Source organism: Haliaeetus leucocephalus, unplaced genomic scaffold (assembly GCF_000737465.1).
Source record: "Haliaeetus leucocephalus isolate CR32 unplaced genomic scaffold, Haliaeetus_leucocephalus-4.0 Scaffold848, whole genome shotgun sequence".
Taxonomy (NCBI): Eukaryota; Metazoa; Chordata; class Aves; order Accipitriformes; family Accipitridae; genus Haliaeetus; species Haliaeetus leucocephalus.
In genome coordinates, this window is record NW_010973284.1 from 9,016,595 (window position 1) to 9,027,328 (window position 10,734).

Sequence of the window (10,734 nt, forward strand, 5' to 3'; positions counted from 1 at the left end):
GGGGGGGGGGGGGTTGGCGGCCCCTCGGCCCCTCACCTGAACTGGGGGTTGTTGACCAGGGTGCGGAGGGCGGCGGTGAAGGCGGCCGCTTCGCCCTGCAGCCGCGCCGAGCAGGGTCCGGCCATGGGCTGCCTTGGGGAGGGCGGCGGAGGAAGGCGGCGCAGGCGGGAGGCAGGCCGGCCGGCCTGGGGAGGCCGCAGGGAGGAGGCCGCTGCGCCGTACGGCATGGCGCATTGCTAGGGAAACCTGGCAGGCAGCACCGGGACCAGGCCGCCCGGCTGTCAGGGAGGCAGCGGGAGGGAGAAAGGGGGGGGCGGCGAAGCGGCGAAGCCCACCCTTGCTGCCGAGGCGGCTCTGGCTGGGCGTTTGCCAGATGGGATCGGAACGGGGAAGCAGGCCTGCATCTCGGTCTGAGTGGCGTATCGCTGCCGTGGCTTGCAGCATGGCCCCGGCACCACCGGCACGGGGCTTGCCCCCCAGCCGGTTGCTTTGCTGCGGAGGAGCCTGTGGATGGGGCAGTTGGAGGTGAAGGGAGGCAGGCGGCTGGGATTTTTGGAAAAGGCAACACATGCACAGGTTAAACAAGCAAAGATCACCCCCACCTCCGCATGCACAGCCCCCACGGAAAGCCGCTGGGCATGGCTGGGTCCCCAGCACTGGCAGTGGAGCAAACTCGAGCCCAGTGGGGAGATCTGCCTCCTGAAACGGCAAAAGCCTTCTCTCCTGCCGATGCTCCAGGCCAAAGCCCTGCAGCTCTCGTGTCTGCTTAGGACACAAGTGATCACAGGCAAGAAAAAGCATAACCAGCCTTGCCCAAGCCCAAACCAAGTGCTGTGCCAGGGGATGCCCCATCCCTTTTTTTCACAAGCCTGGCTGACTCTGAGCAGCCCACAGACAGCGACGCAGGGAGGATGCCCACGGAGGGACCCACTTCGCTTGCCAGTGGCAGTAGGAGGGAAAGGGAGGAGCAGGACCTGCAGCCGATGGCAGCACCCTGAGGGAGCGGGGTCCAGCTGCCAGCGCGCTTGGCAGCGCTAGTCAGCGGCAGGCTATAAATACCTTTGACGGGAGATAGAAACACAAAAGCCGTCTCCACTTTCCTCAAATAGCTCAGCAGCTGGACTAGACAAAGGCACATTGACGGGGCAGCCGTGGCGTACCAGCTGGGCTGGGCTCCGCCGTCGGAGAGAAACCCCGCTTGGGGTCAGGAGCCCCCAGCAAACCTGCCCTTGGGCCAGGGCATTGCGGCAGCAGGGTCCCCAGCACGTGGCAGGGCTGTGTTCAGTGGGTGCCCACCTGTCAACGCTCTCCCTTGGTGCAGGGGGGATAAGTACCTGAAGGATGCAAACCTATGGGTAAAATCAAGCTGTTGGAGGTCCCAGGTCTGGTGCAGCCTATGGTTGGGGTGCAAAGCGGTGATCACAGCGTCTGTTCTCCACCCCCCTGCTCTTCCTTTCAACACCAGCAAGCATTTTTCAGGGCTAGCAGGGAGCAGCTGAGGTTGGAGGACACATGCTCTGAGCGACCACGTCCCTGTGCTGGCACAGCTGGAAATGCAGACAGGGCAGGAGTGGAAGGGGACAGGGATGTCCAGGGACCAGGAAACAAGGAGTTACAGGAGCCATGCCCCAGAGCAGCCCTGGAGAGCTACAGTGTCACGTAGCAACACTTCATGCTTCAGGAACACAACAGGTTTAGCCCTGCTCACTGTGACTTGTGGGACCAAGGTTGGTTCTGGCTAGCTGGGAACACAACATCAGCTGGAGACAAGTCCCCTGGGTTTACCCCAGCAGGGCAGGAGTGAGGCTGGGGTAAGTGTGGGACCAGATGCAGGCAGGAGGGCTGGGGAGGCGGGAGGGGAAGGAGCCGCTCACCCATAGCAGGGGGAAAGGCTGGAGAGGGGAGAGCAGGGGGTTGGATGGACCATGTGTGGCTGAGCTGGAACAGCCCCAACTGGCCAAGGCTGCTGGGGATGGAGGTGCTGGAGAAGGGAAGGCAGCTGCTGCAGTCCCCCCAGCCCTTCTGCATCCAGCCCCACAGAGACCCGCATGCCAGGAGGCATGGGATTTGCAGGGGACAGGGAGAAGCAAAGCAGAGAGGCAGTGTGATAGAGAGACTGGGGGACAAACCACCTCCCCCTGACATTCAAAGCCACGTCTCCTTTCCAGGCCACCCATATGGCTGAGCAGCTGTCCCCAGAGATGGCCCTGCCAGCCCAGGTGACAGCTGCAGACAACACTGAAGCCCCTCTGCTCCGGGCCACCCGCCGTGGCTCCCAGCCCCCAGCCCCAGCCCGGAGCACCGAGGAGGGCAAACCACCACCCCTGCTCTCCCGCCGCAGCTCCATCCTCAGCACCCTCCCGGCACCCCTGGCCAGCCGCCGCAGCTCGCTCGGGGCAGCCCCAGGGGGCAGGCGCCCCTCCATCGGCCCCTGGATGCTCCACAGCCGCGTGAGCTTCTCCGGGCTCCCCCTTTTCCAGCCCATCCTCAAGACCCGCCTCGAAAACACTTACAGGATGGGGCCAGACGAAGGCTGCAAGTTCAACGCGGGGCGGGTGCAGTGGGTGCTGGAGGGGGCCCTGGCCAGTGCCCTGGGGACCATGGTTTACAGCCCCCAGGGCAGCGCCCTGCTAGCCCAGAGCCTGGCTGAGCTGCTGCAGAACCAGGTGAAGGAAGTAGTGCCACCCCGCTACAAGCTGGTCTGCCATGTGCTGCTGGGCCAGCAGGGCCAGCAGAGCCTGCTGGTGGCCAGCCGGGCACTGTGGGACCCTGAGAGTGACAGCTTTGCCTCTGCCAACTTCTCCAATGCCTCCCTCTTTGCTGTGGTCACAGTGCATGGGGTCTACTTTGAGTAACACCTGCCTCTCCCTCCACCCAGCCTTGTAGAGCTACAGGGGGAAAACAGCTGAAATAAAGAGGCTTGCTCTAGCTGTGGCTCATACCTGGAGTCTTTAGCCATGGTACACACACAGAGCAAGGCATGGACACACCTCAGTGCCCTGATGCTTGCTACAGCCCCCAGCCTGGGCTCACACCCATGCTGTAGCTTCCAGTACCACAATCTGCAAGCAGAGCCAAGCTGCAGCAAATGCAAGCCAAAAGGCTGCATTACCCTGGAGCAGGCAGCTGCCCAAGGCCATGCTACAGGGAGCAGCTCAGCCTACTTCCCACAGCACAAGCTGCTCACAGGCAGATTGATTACACCAGCACTGGGGAAGGAGGTGACAGATCACCTTCAAAGCAAGCTCATGGAGCAGATTAAAGTCCCTCCTCTTTCCTGGCTTCATCCCCAGCTCCTATCCCATCACACCAGGTGTCATAGTGCAAGGACCCAGGCACCCCACCCACCCCCTGGGCCACAGCCCCTGCCTTCTCCAGCTCAGCAGAAGCATGAGAGCAACTGGGTTTGGTCTAAATGCAGAGACACTTGGGAATGAGAGTTTGGCAGCAGCAAGGAAAAGCTGAAGCAGCCCCAGGGCTCCACAGGCATCAGCAAGAGCTAACTCTGCCCCTACTGCCAGCCCCAGGAAGGGCAGTAGAGGTACCACATGGGCTCCTCACCTCCATCCTGCCTTCCTGACCCTGTCCCCCAGCAACAGCCAGTGTCAAGAGGGATCTTGCCTGGCAGGCAGAAGCAGCCCTGGAGCAAGGATGATGGGGAAGCTGAAATCCTTTTGTGACCCCAGCTCCAAGCAAGGCAGACCGTTTGCCCTTATACAAATAAATTTTATTTTGAGGTGAGTCAGGGACAGGGGAGCTGCACATGGACAGACCAACAGGAAAATAAATAATTCCATATAAATAAGATACATAAATAGTCCCACACAGCAGACTGCCTTGAAACAAGAAACCTCCCTGGGTCCCAGTGAGACAAGGGCTTCCTCAGGCAAGCCCTCAGATCCCTCCCCCCCCCTTATCAAACCTCAACTTGTACCAGACAATTCACAATTTGGGAGCATACAGGGCCCAGCTGGGCCCAGCACAGCCCCCTCCTTAGTGTAGCAGTTGTGGAGTGGCATACACCAGCCCACACAGCCCCTGGCAGGGCAGGCAGTGCCCTTCACCCCTGTCCACTCCTGGGAAGGAGTTTTTCCTACCCACAGCAGCCAAGCCTTGAGGTCAAGGCTATGCCAGTCCTCTCCAGGCTATAGAGAGGGTCTGTGCAGCTGGTGCATCACCTTGGGCAAGACAGCCCAAGCACCCACTGCAAGCAGCTGCCAGCCAGGGCAGGCTGAAGCACCAGGCTACAAACAAGGCACAGCCAGCCCCAAACCTGGCTGCAGGGCACTCACCCATCACCTCCCTGTGCCACCCCAGTCCACTCCACCAAGACCAGGAGCTGTCAGTGGGAAGACAGTGATTGCCCAGAGCCAGGGAGCAGCAAGGATGTCCAGACCTGCTGCTGTAACCACATCCACATGTCAGTCCAGAGTCCAGCTGAGCACTGGGATACAGGGTGCCCAGGTGGGCAGCCAGCACCACAACATACCTCCCATCCTGTGGGAGGGCAGGGGGAGACCTCTACATCCAGAGAAGGTCTCCCCAAGGTCCCATGCTAGGCCTCAGCCCGTTCTTGGAGGAGCTTGAGGATGTATCTGAGGCGGCGGTGGAGCTCAGGAGAGCAGCCCAGCTCCTGGATGCTGCACAGCTTGTAGGTGTAGGAGTTGCGTTCCCGGTTGATGTAGGTGACAAGGCAGGAATGGTCAGGCTTGCTAATGATGACCTTGGTGTGGTCATTGTAGAAGTTCACCTAGGAGACAGGTTGGGCTTGGTTTAACTCACGCTTCCCGCGGCATGTCGGGAGCCAGGATGGAGCCACGCTTCCTGCCTCAACCCGTTCCTCCTCCCTGACCTGCCCAGGAGCATCCCTGCTCCACGCCCCATGGCAGGAACGCACCAGCCCCAGCACCAGGGCAGACAGGAGCGGCCGACTGAAGTGTCATGTCCCCCATGAGCTGGACAAGCTGCACCAGCAGCTCTGGGCACTAGAGCAGCATCCTGCACCCACAGCTGTTTTTCACAGCTGAACCTTGCATTTGGGCTGTGGCAGACGATATCTGACACAGGCCAGGAGTCCCCCCGCCACTGGCCTCCTCCTCACAGGGGTCTGGGCATCTCCACTGTGCCCCACACGTACCTGGAGGGTGCCACTGCTGAAGAGCATGAGCAAGGCTTGGTCTGTCTTCACCCACTGCAGGAGGAGCAGAGCCGGCTGCCCGAGGTCATCTGTGCTGGGCAAGTCACCTCCCTTGGAGAGAAGGGTCTGCATAAGCCACTGGTCCCATACATGGGAGCACTGCCACCAGCATACACACAGCCAAACCTGGACACACCCCCAGGGGGGTCCCCACTCCGAGGACACGGCTCTCTGGGTGTCCACCTGACCACAGCCTGTGAGCTGGGAGTCCCACAGGCCCAAGCAGTGTGGTCAAGCCATGACCCAACATTCAACCCACCCATGATCCCAACCCACCCCAGGGCCCCAGCACCCACCTTCATGAGATGCTGCTCCATGTAGGATGCAAAGTAGCGCAAGACACTCATCTGTCCCTGCAGCTGCTCGGGGATGGCGGCCACAGAGAAGACAAGGTGTTTGCTGTTGGTCGGGTTGTAATGCACAGTCCTGGGAGGGAGCAGAGCATGAGCTTTGGGGCCACCCAACACCAAACTCACCCCTAGCACAGCCTCCTTTTGCCCCTTCCCACCCGAGGGGCTTCCCCAAGGACACCAGCCCCTTCCCCACCGCTTACCTGTGGTTGGGGGAAAGAGTCATGTGCGTGCCGTTGTTGAAGAGGACCCCAATGCTGCGGTTGGAGAGCTGGTAGCCAAAGCCATACTTGTTGGAGTAATCCACCCACTTGCTCACCCAGACAAAGTGCTCGTGGCGGGCCAGGGAAGCTGGGTTTTTCTCCGCTGGTGGAGAGGAGAGGGGGTGAGCAGAGCAGACAGTCAGCCCCTGCCCACCTCACCTCCCCGGGGGGGGAGCGGACTCCCCACAGCAGGCTCTGGGCAGCATTTAAGGTACACCAAATAGCAGCCATGCCTTCATCCCATGGGGAAGGGGATGCACAGCACCCTGTCCCATCCCAGAGCAGTCCAACTGGTTTACCTAGGGGCATGGAGGAGAGGCAGGTCCGCAGGAGCTGGACAGCCGACTCGATGATGGCAGAGGCGGTGATGCAGTCTTCAAAGGCTGCAGAGAGAAGATGACAGGCTGAGTCAGCCGGCCCCACTATCAGCCAGGGCAGGATGGGAAGCTCGGGGCAGGCTGGGGTGGCCTGGGCAGGTATTGCTCACCCTCACAGCTGCTGGCCATCGTCCCCCGGATGGAGGGGGACACAGACTTGTGAGATGTCTCCTCCACCACTGTCTCCACGGGGCTGGAGCTGGCGCTGCGGCATGATACAGGGGTGGCCTGCAGAGATACCTGGCTTTATCACCTTCCTGCCTGCTCCCCTAAGGAGGGGTGCACACAGGCTCGGGGACATTCTCACCTCATTCCCTTCCACGGTTTTATAGCTCATCTGCCGGCAGATAGAGGTCTTCATCAGCCCAGTGACCAGCTTGGAGATGTCATCCTTGTCCTCCAAAGAGCCCTTCTTGGCTGAGGAGAAAGCAAGCGATGAGCACGCTGCTGAGCGCAGGGGGGTGGGGACATCTGGGCCACCTCTCCCAGAAGCTCAGCTCTCCCTCATCTGCTCCCATGCCCACAGTGGTGAGGATGGTGTCAAGCAGCTGCCTCCCGCTTTCACTTCCCAGTTCTCATGCAACACAGGGCTTCCAGGAGGAACTGCCCCCATGGGTTGCAGCACAGCATCCGCTCTCCAGGCGCACACCCATGCCAGGCCACCAGCAGCCAGAAGGGCAGGGGCACACCCAGCTTGTGCTGGCCCTGGGCAGGGGGTCCACAAAGACCCATCAGGATGTCTCTCCAGGAGATAGGACCCACTTCTCCTTGGAAGAAGGGTCACCCAGAGGCTCCTGGGCAAGTACATGGACTCACCCTTGGGTTTCTTCTTCCCAAAGAGTGTCTTGGTGACTTTAGCAAACAGACTCTTTGCTGGGTTGGGGGGACTCAGCTCTGGAGCCATCACACAGCTGCTGGGAGGGAGCTTCTCAGGCGTGTAGCCCTGCAGAGAGGTCAAGGCAGAGGTTTGGTTTCCACAGCCCACGAGCTCCAGGCAGAGCAGCTGCCTCGGGCTGACCGCAGTCCCTCACAGCCCTCCTGACAGCCAGCTTGCATTTCCATCAAGCTTTGGCCCCACGACTGGAATTAATATGGGCAATTGTCCATGTTATAGGGACAGGGCAGCAAGAGCACACCGGATCCCTCAGTTCCTCTGGCTGGCATTTGGGCAGGACAGCGGCTGCTTGCTTTGAAGGACGGAGACTTGGGCTCCAAGGACCACATCCTGCACACCCCCAAAAGCCTCATCCCACCCAGAGAAAGGTCAACACCAGACTCCCACCCACTCACCTTGAAGAACTCATGATCCAAGATCTCCTCGAGGGTGAGGCGGTCCTGGGGGTTGCGTCTGAGGATGCCAGCGATGAGGTGCTTGGCAGGCAGGGAGAGGAAGGCAGGGAGGGTGTACTCCACCTGCTTGATACACCTGTAGGTCTCCTTGAGGTCAGAGGTCTCAAAGGGAGGGTTCCCACACAGCAGGGTGTACCTGGGAGGGGACACACGTGCCACCGTCACATCCCTGCCAGGCTTGTGACTCAGCAGCACTTAAAGCAGGGAAGTTGTTGGCATTTGGCCGGCCACACCTGGCCGGGAGCACCACTTCCAGCCCGGGCAGCCGCGCTCACATCCGGCCACGCTTCCTCCTAGAAACTGTTTAGAGCAACAGCAGAGGAGCCCTGGGGAAGGGGAGAGAGCTGCCAGGCGAAGGCCACCCTCTGCCACCGCCACCGGGGCGGAAAATGGGACAGGAAGCTTGCGGGCAGCGGCCGGGCAAGGGGCTGGATGCGCCGAAGCAGCACAGCGATCGCTCCCCCAACAGAGCGGCAGCAACCGCCAGCCACTGAGATTTTCCGTTGTTTATCAGGTTTGCGAGGCGGTCGAGCCTGCTTTGAACCGGAGCTGAGCGTGGCACGAGAGCGCCTGCCCTTCGCAGCTCCCGCAGCCCTCGGGAGCAGCGTCCCGGGTTGGCGGGCAGCACCCACTCCAAAGCGGGGCTGGGCAGGATCCAGCCGCTCGTTCCCTTCCCTCTGCTTTTTGGCATGCGCTGCAAAGCCACGAGGCAAAGCGCAAGAGGACTTCCTCATCGGGGCTGCTCCACAGCCCGGCTCTCCCCCAGCCCACGCAGGCAGGGCTGCCTGGACCCCTCCCCACCCAGCAGCACAGACTTACATGACACAGCCCAGAGACCACACGTCCGACTCTGGCCCATGGCCCTGCCTCAGCAGCACTTCTGGGGCCAGGTAGTTGGGGGTCCCACATATTGTCCTGTGGGGCAGAGCGCCAGGTCAGCGCATGCTCTGTATTCCCTCGCAGACAACCTCCCCCCGCTCCGAGCCCTGGGATTTAGATTGCAGCCTGTCCTCCTCCCCCCTCCATTTTGCTCTTTGTGGCCCAAAGCCCCCCTCCATCTGCAAGGAGCCCCACACAGACTCCCCCCCTCTCCAGCTCCTGGGGGTCAGTAGCAGCTGCTCCTGGGGAGCCATTGGGAAGAGCTTGTCCTAGAGCTGGGGAGGAACAGAGCCTTTGTGTCCCAGCCCGTGCAGCCGGCAGGGCAGCCGGGCAGGCACAATAGCAATAGTCAGCACATTGTTCTCCCCCACGGCTGCGAGCTCACTCCTGAAGGAGCCACAAAGCCCCCAGCCCCCTCGCCTTGCCTGCAGCTGGGGCAGGAATCCCTCCCCCACCCCAGGAAGGGGCCCTAAGGCTTGCCCTCACCAGGCCAAGAGGGACCACTCACCCCTCCACCCTCCCGGGAAGCTGCAGGAGGAAGAAGAGTGAAACCTCAGAGGGCCCTGGACTAGGGAAACCTCAAACTCACTTTTTCTTCTGGTCAGAGGTATCCTGGCAAGCAGCTAGCCCAAAGTCCCCCACTTTCAGCTCCATGTTTTCATTGATGAAGAAGTTGCCTGCAAGTCAAGGGAGATGTGTCACCACAAGTCCCTCTGGGGCAGCTCGTTCCCTGCCTCGACCACAGCACTCACCAAGCTTGAGGTCTCTGTGCAGGATGCCCTTGAGGTGAAGGTATTTCAAGCCTGAGATGATCTGTTTGAGGTAATAGCGCACTTCGGGCTCCAGCAGAGTATGGCGGGCCTTCCAGATATGGGCCAGGGACTGCAGAGGGAGAAAAGGAAGCTTAGTGATGGCAGGCAGGGAGAACAGGCAGTCCTGCTGACTAGGCATGGGGCAGGCAGGGTCAAAGCCAGTTCTTCCAGAAGCTGCACATCCACAAATAATCCTCCTTCCACAGCCATGACCTCAGCAGACTCCTCACACAAGGCTGGAGGTTGCTCAGCACAACCAGGGCAACCACTGGATTTATGGTGGCCTCACCAGGAGCTAAAGATGCCAACAAGAGCAGGCAGCCCGAGTAGGACAGGCAGCCAGCGCTGTCCCCAGCGCCATGCGAAACCGCACAGCTTGTGACTGACCTCAGAGGGTGTGACAGGGCAGGCAGCAAGGCAGCCCAGGAGAAGGAGCGTGCTAACAAAGCACCTCAGATAAGACCTGCTCCAGTCAGCCACGGCTCTGTTTAGGAGATCCTTTGGCAGGGAGGCCACACCAGCGCTCACCTTCCTACTGCAGTGTTCCAGGAAGATGTAGATGCTCTCTGTGTCCTCGAAGTAGTGGGAGAACTTGACGATGTGCTTGTGGTGCAAGTCCCGGTGCAGCTCGATCTCGTTGGTGATCTGAAAGGGAGCAGCGGTCCTGGGTGAGCACAGGACCCCTGCTGCACCCTGCCAGCCCAGCGCCCCACCAGCCCCACAGCACCCACCTTCTCCCGCTGGTGGGGTTTAGCCACCCGACTGTGAGGAATGACCTTCACGGCATAGGTTTTGTTGCTGGAGAGGTCCGTCATTTCATAACATCGTGCAAACCCACCCTGCAAGGGAAGAGGTGGTTACAGATGGGTGAGAGACAGCTCTTCGCCCCTGCCTACAGCCTCCTCCTCCTCCTCCATTCCCTTGCAGCGCAGCCCGGCGAGCGTCACACGCTCCCTCCTGCTGCGTCGCCCACTAAGATCTGAACTGCGATGCTCTCGACCAGGGATTTTCTTCACCCAGTTCCTGTAAAACCTCCAGGGTGTTTTTCCTCCCCCCTTGGCCAGACTCCGCATCTTTCCACATGACAGATCAACCTGGAAAGTCCTGCGCCGGGCAGGGAGCCCGGGGACCGAAGGCCACCGAAAGGCCGCCCCACGGAGACAGGTTTTTCCTGCCATGATGTCAGCCTCCAATCTGCACACTCAGCCGCCGAGCCCGCTCGGGCCAGGCTGGGAACCGGCACCCGCCTCCCACACACGCCGCTGGCAGCGGGAGGAAAAGTTGCGTGTGGCGGAGCGGCGCGGGCCGGCACCCCTGGGAACCGGGGCACCCGCCGGCCCACGCACGCCCCGCGGGGCGCCCCGAAACCGATGCGTCTCCGATAGCCGGCAAGGCATGCAGCCAGCCCGGGTGATTCACAGCTTCCAGCGCTGTTGCGGACCCGCCGGGAGAGGCGGGGAGGGCGGAGGCGGCGTGCGGCGGCCGAGGGGCCGCATCCAGCCCCGG

General features: G+C 61.2%; 3 protein-coding genes across 3 annotated transcripts in view; 1 reads left to right on the top strand and 2 right to left on the bottom strand.

Annotated features, from left to right (window-relative positions):
- BTBD19 (BTB (POZ) domain containing 19) overlaps nt 1–227 on the bottom strand; it is a 6,849-nt gene extending 6,622 nt beyond the window's left edge. Inside the window, exon 1 of the mRNA XM_010582723.1 lies at nt 37–227. Within this exon, the coding sequence (XP_010581025.1) occupies nt 37–227 (191 nt within the window). The remainder of the gene's footprint in view (nt 1–36) is intronic.
- Nucleotides 228–2,177: 1,950 nt separating this feature from the next.
- TCTEX1D4 (Tctex1 domain containing 4) lies at nt 2,178–2,855 on the top strand. Its single transcript, XM_010582473.1, has one exon. It carries the CDS (start codon nt 2,178–2,180, stop codon nt 2,853–2,855), a length of 678 nt encoding a protein of 225 aa, XP_010580775.1.
- Nucleotides 2,856–4,496: 1,641 nt separating this feature from the next.
- On the bottom strand, nt 4,497–10,301 carry PLK3 (polo-like kinase 3). The gene is made up of 15 exons (XM_010582725.1): nt 10,125–10,301; nt 9,960–10,067; nt 9,757–9,873; nt 9,169–9,298; nt 9,006–9,093; nt 8,357–8,452; nt 7,478–7,673; nt 7,004–7,130; nt 6,495–6,604; nt 6,298–6,415; nt 6,110–6,193; nt 5,751–5,913; nt 5,494–5,623; nt 5,138–5,248; nt 4,497–4,750 (listed from the first exon to the last, which is right to left on the bottom strand). Exons 1-15 carry the CDS (start codon nt 10,299–10,301, stop codon nt 4,556–4,558), a joined length of 1,950 nt encoding a protein of 649 aa, XP_010581027.1. The 3' UTR covers nt 4,497–4,555.
- Nucleotides 10,302–10,734: the final 433 nt, after the last annotated feature.

Bases quoted from the DNA above. Each gene is read 5' to 3' on its own strand.
- TCTEX1D4 (XM_010582473.1), top strand. From the start codon at position 2,178: ATGGCTGAGCAGCTGTCCCCAGAGATGGCCCTGCCAGCCCAGGTGACA.
- PLK3 (XM_010582725.1), bottom strand. From the start codon at position 10,301: ATGCGGAGTCTGGCCAAGGGGGGAGGAAAAACACCCTGGAGGTTTTAC. The intron at 9,094-9,168 runs GTGAGTGCTGTG...CTTGACTTGCAG, and splicing joins GCACAGAGACCTCAAGCTTG to GCAACTTCTTCATCAATGAA. The intron at 5,624-5,750 runs GTAAGCGGTGGG...GCTCCCTCCCAG, and splicing joins ACTCTTTCCCCCAACCACAG to GACTGTGCATTACAACCCGA.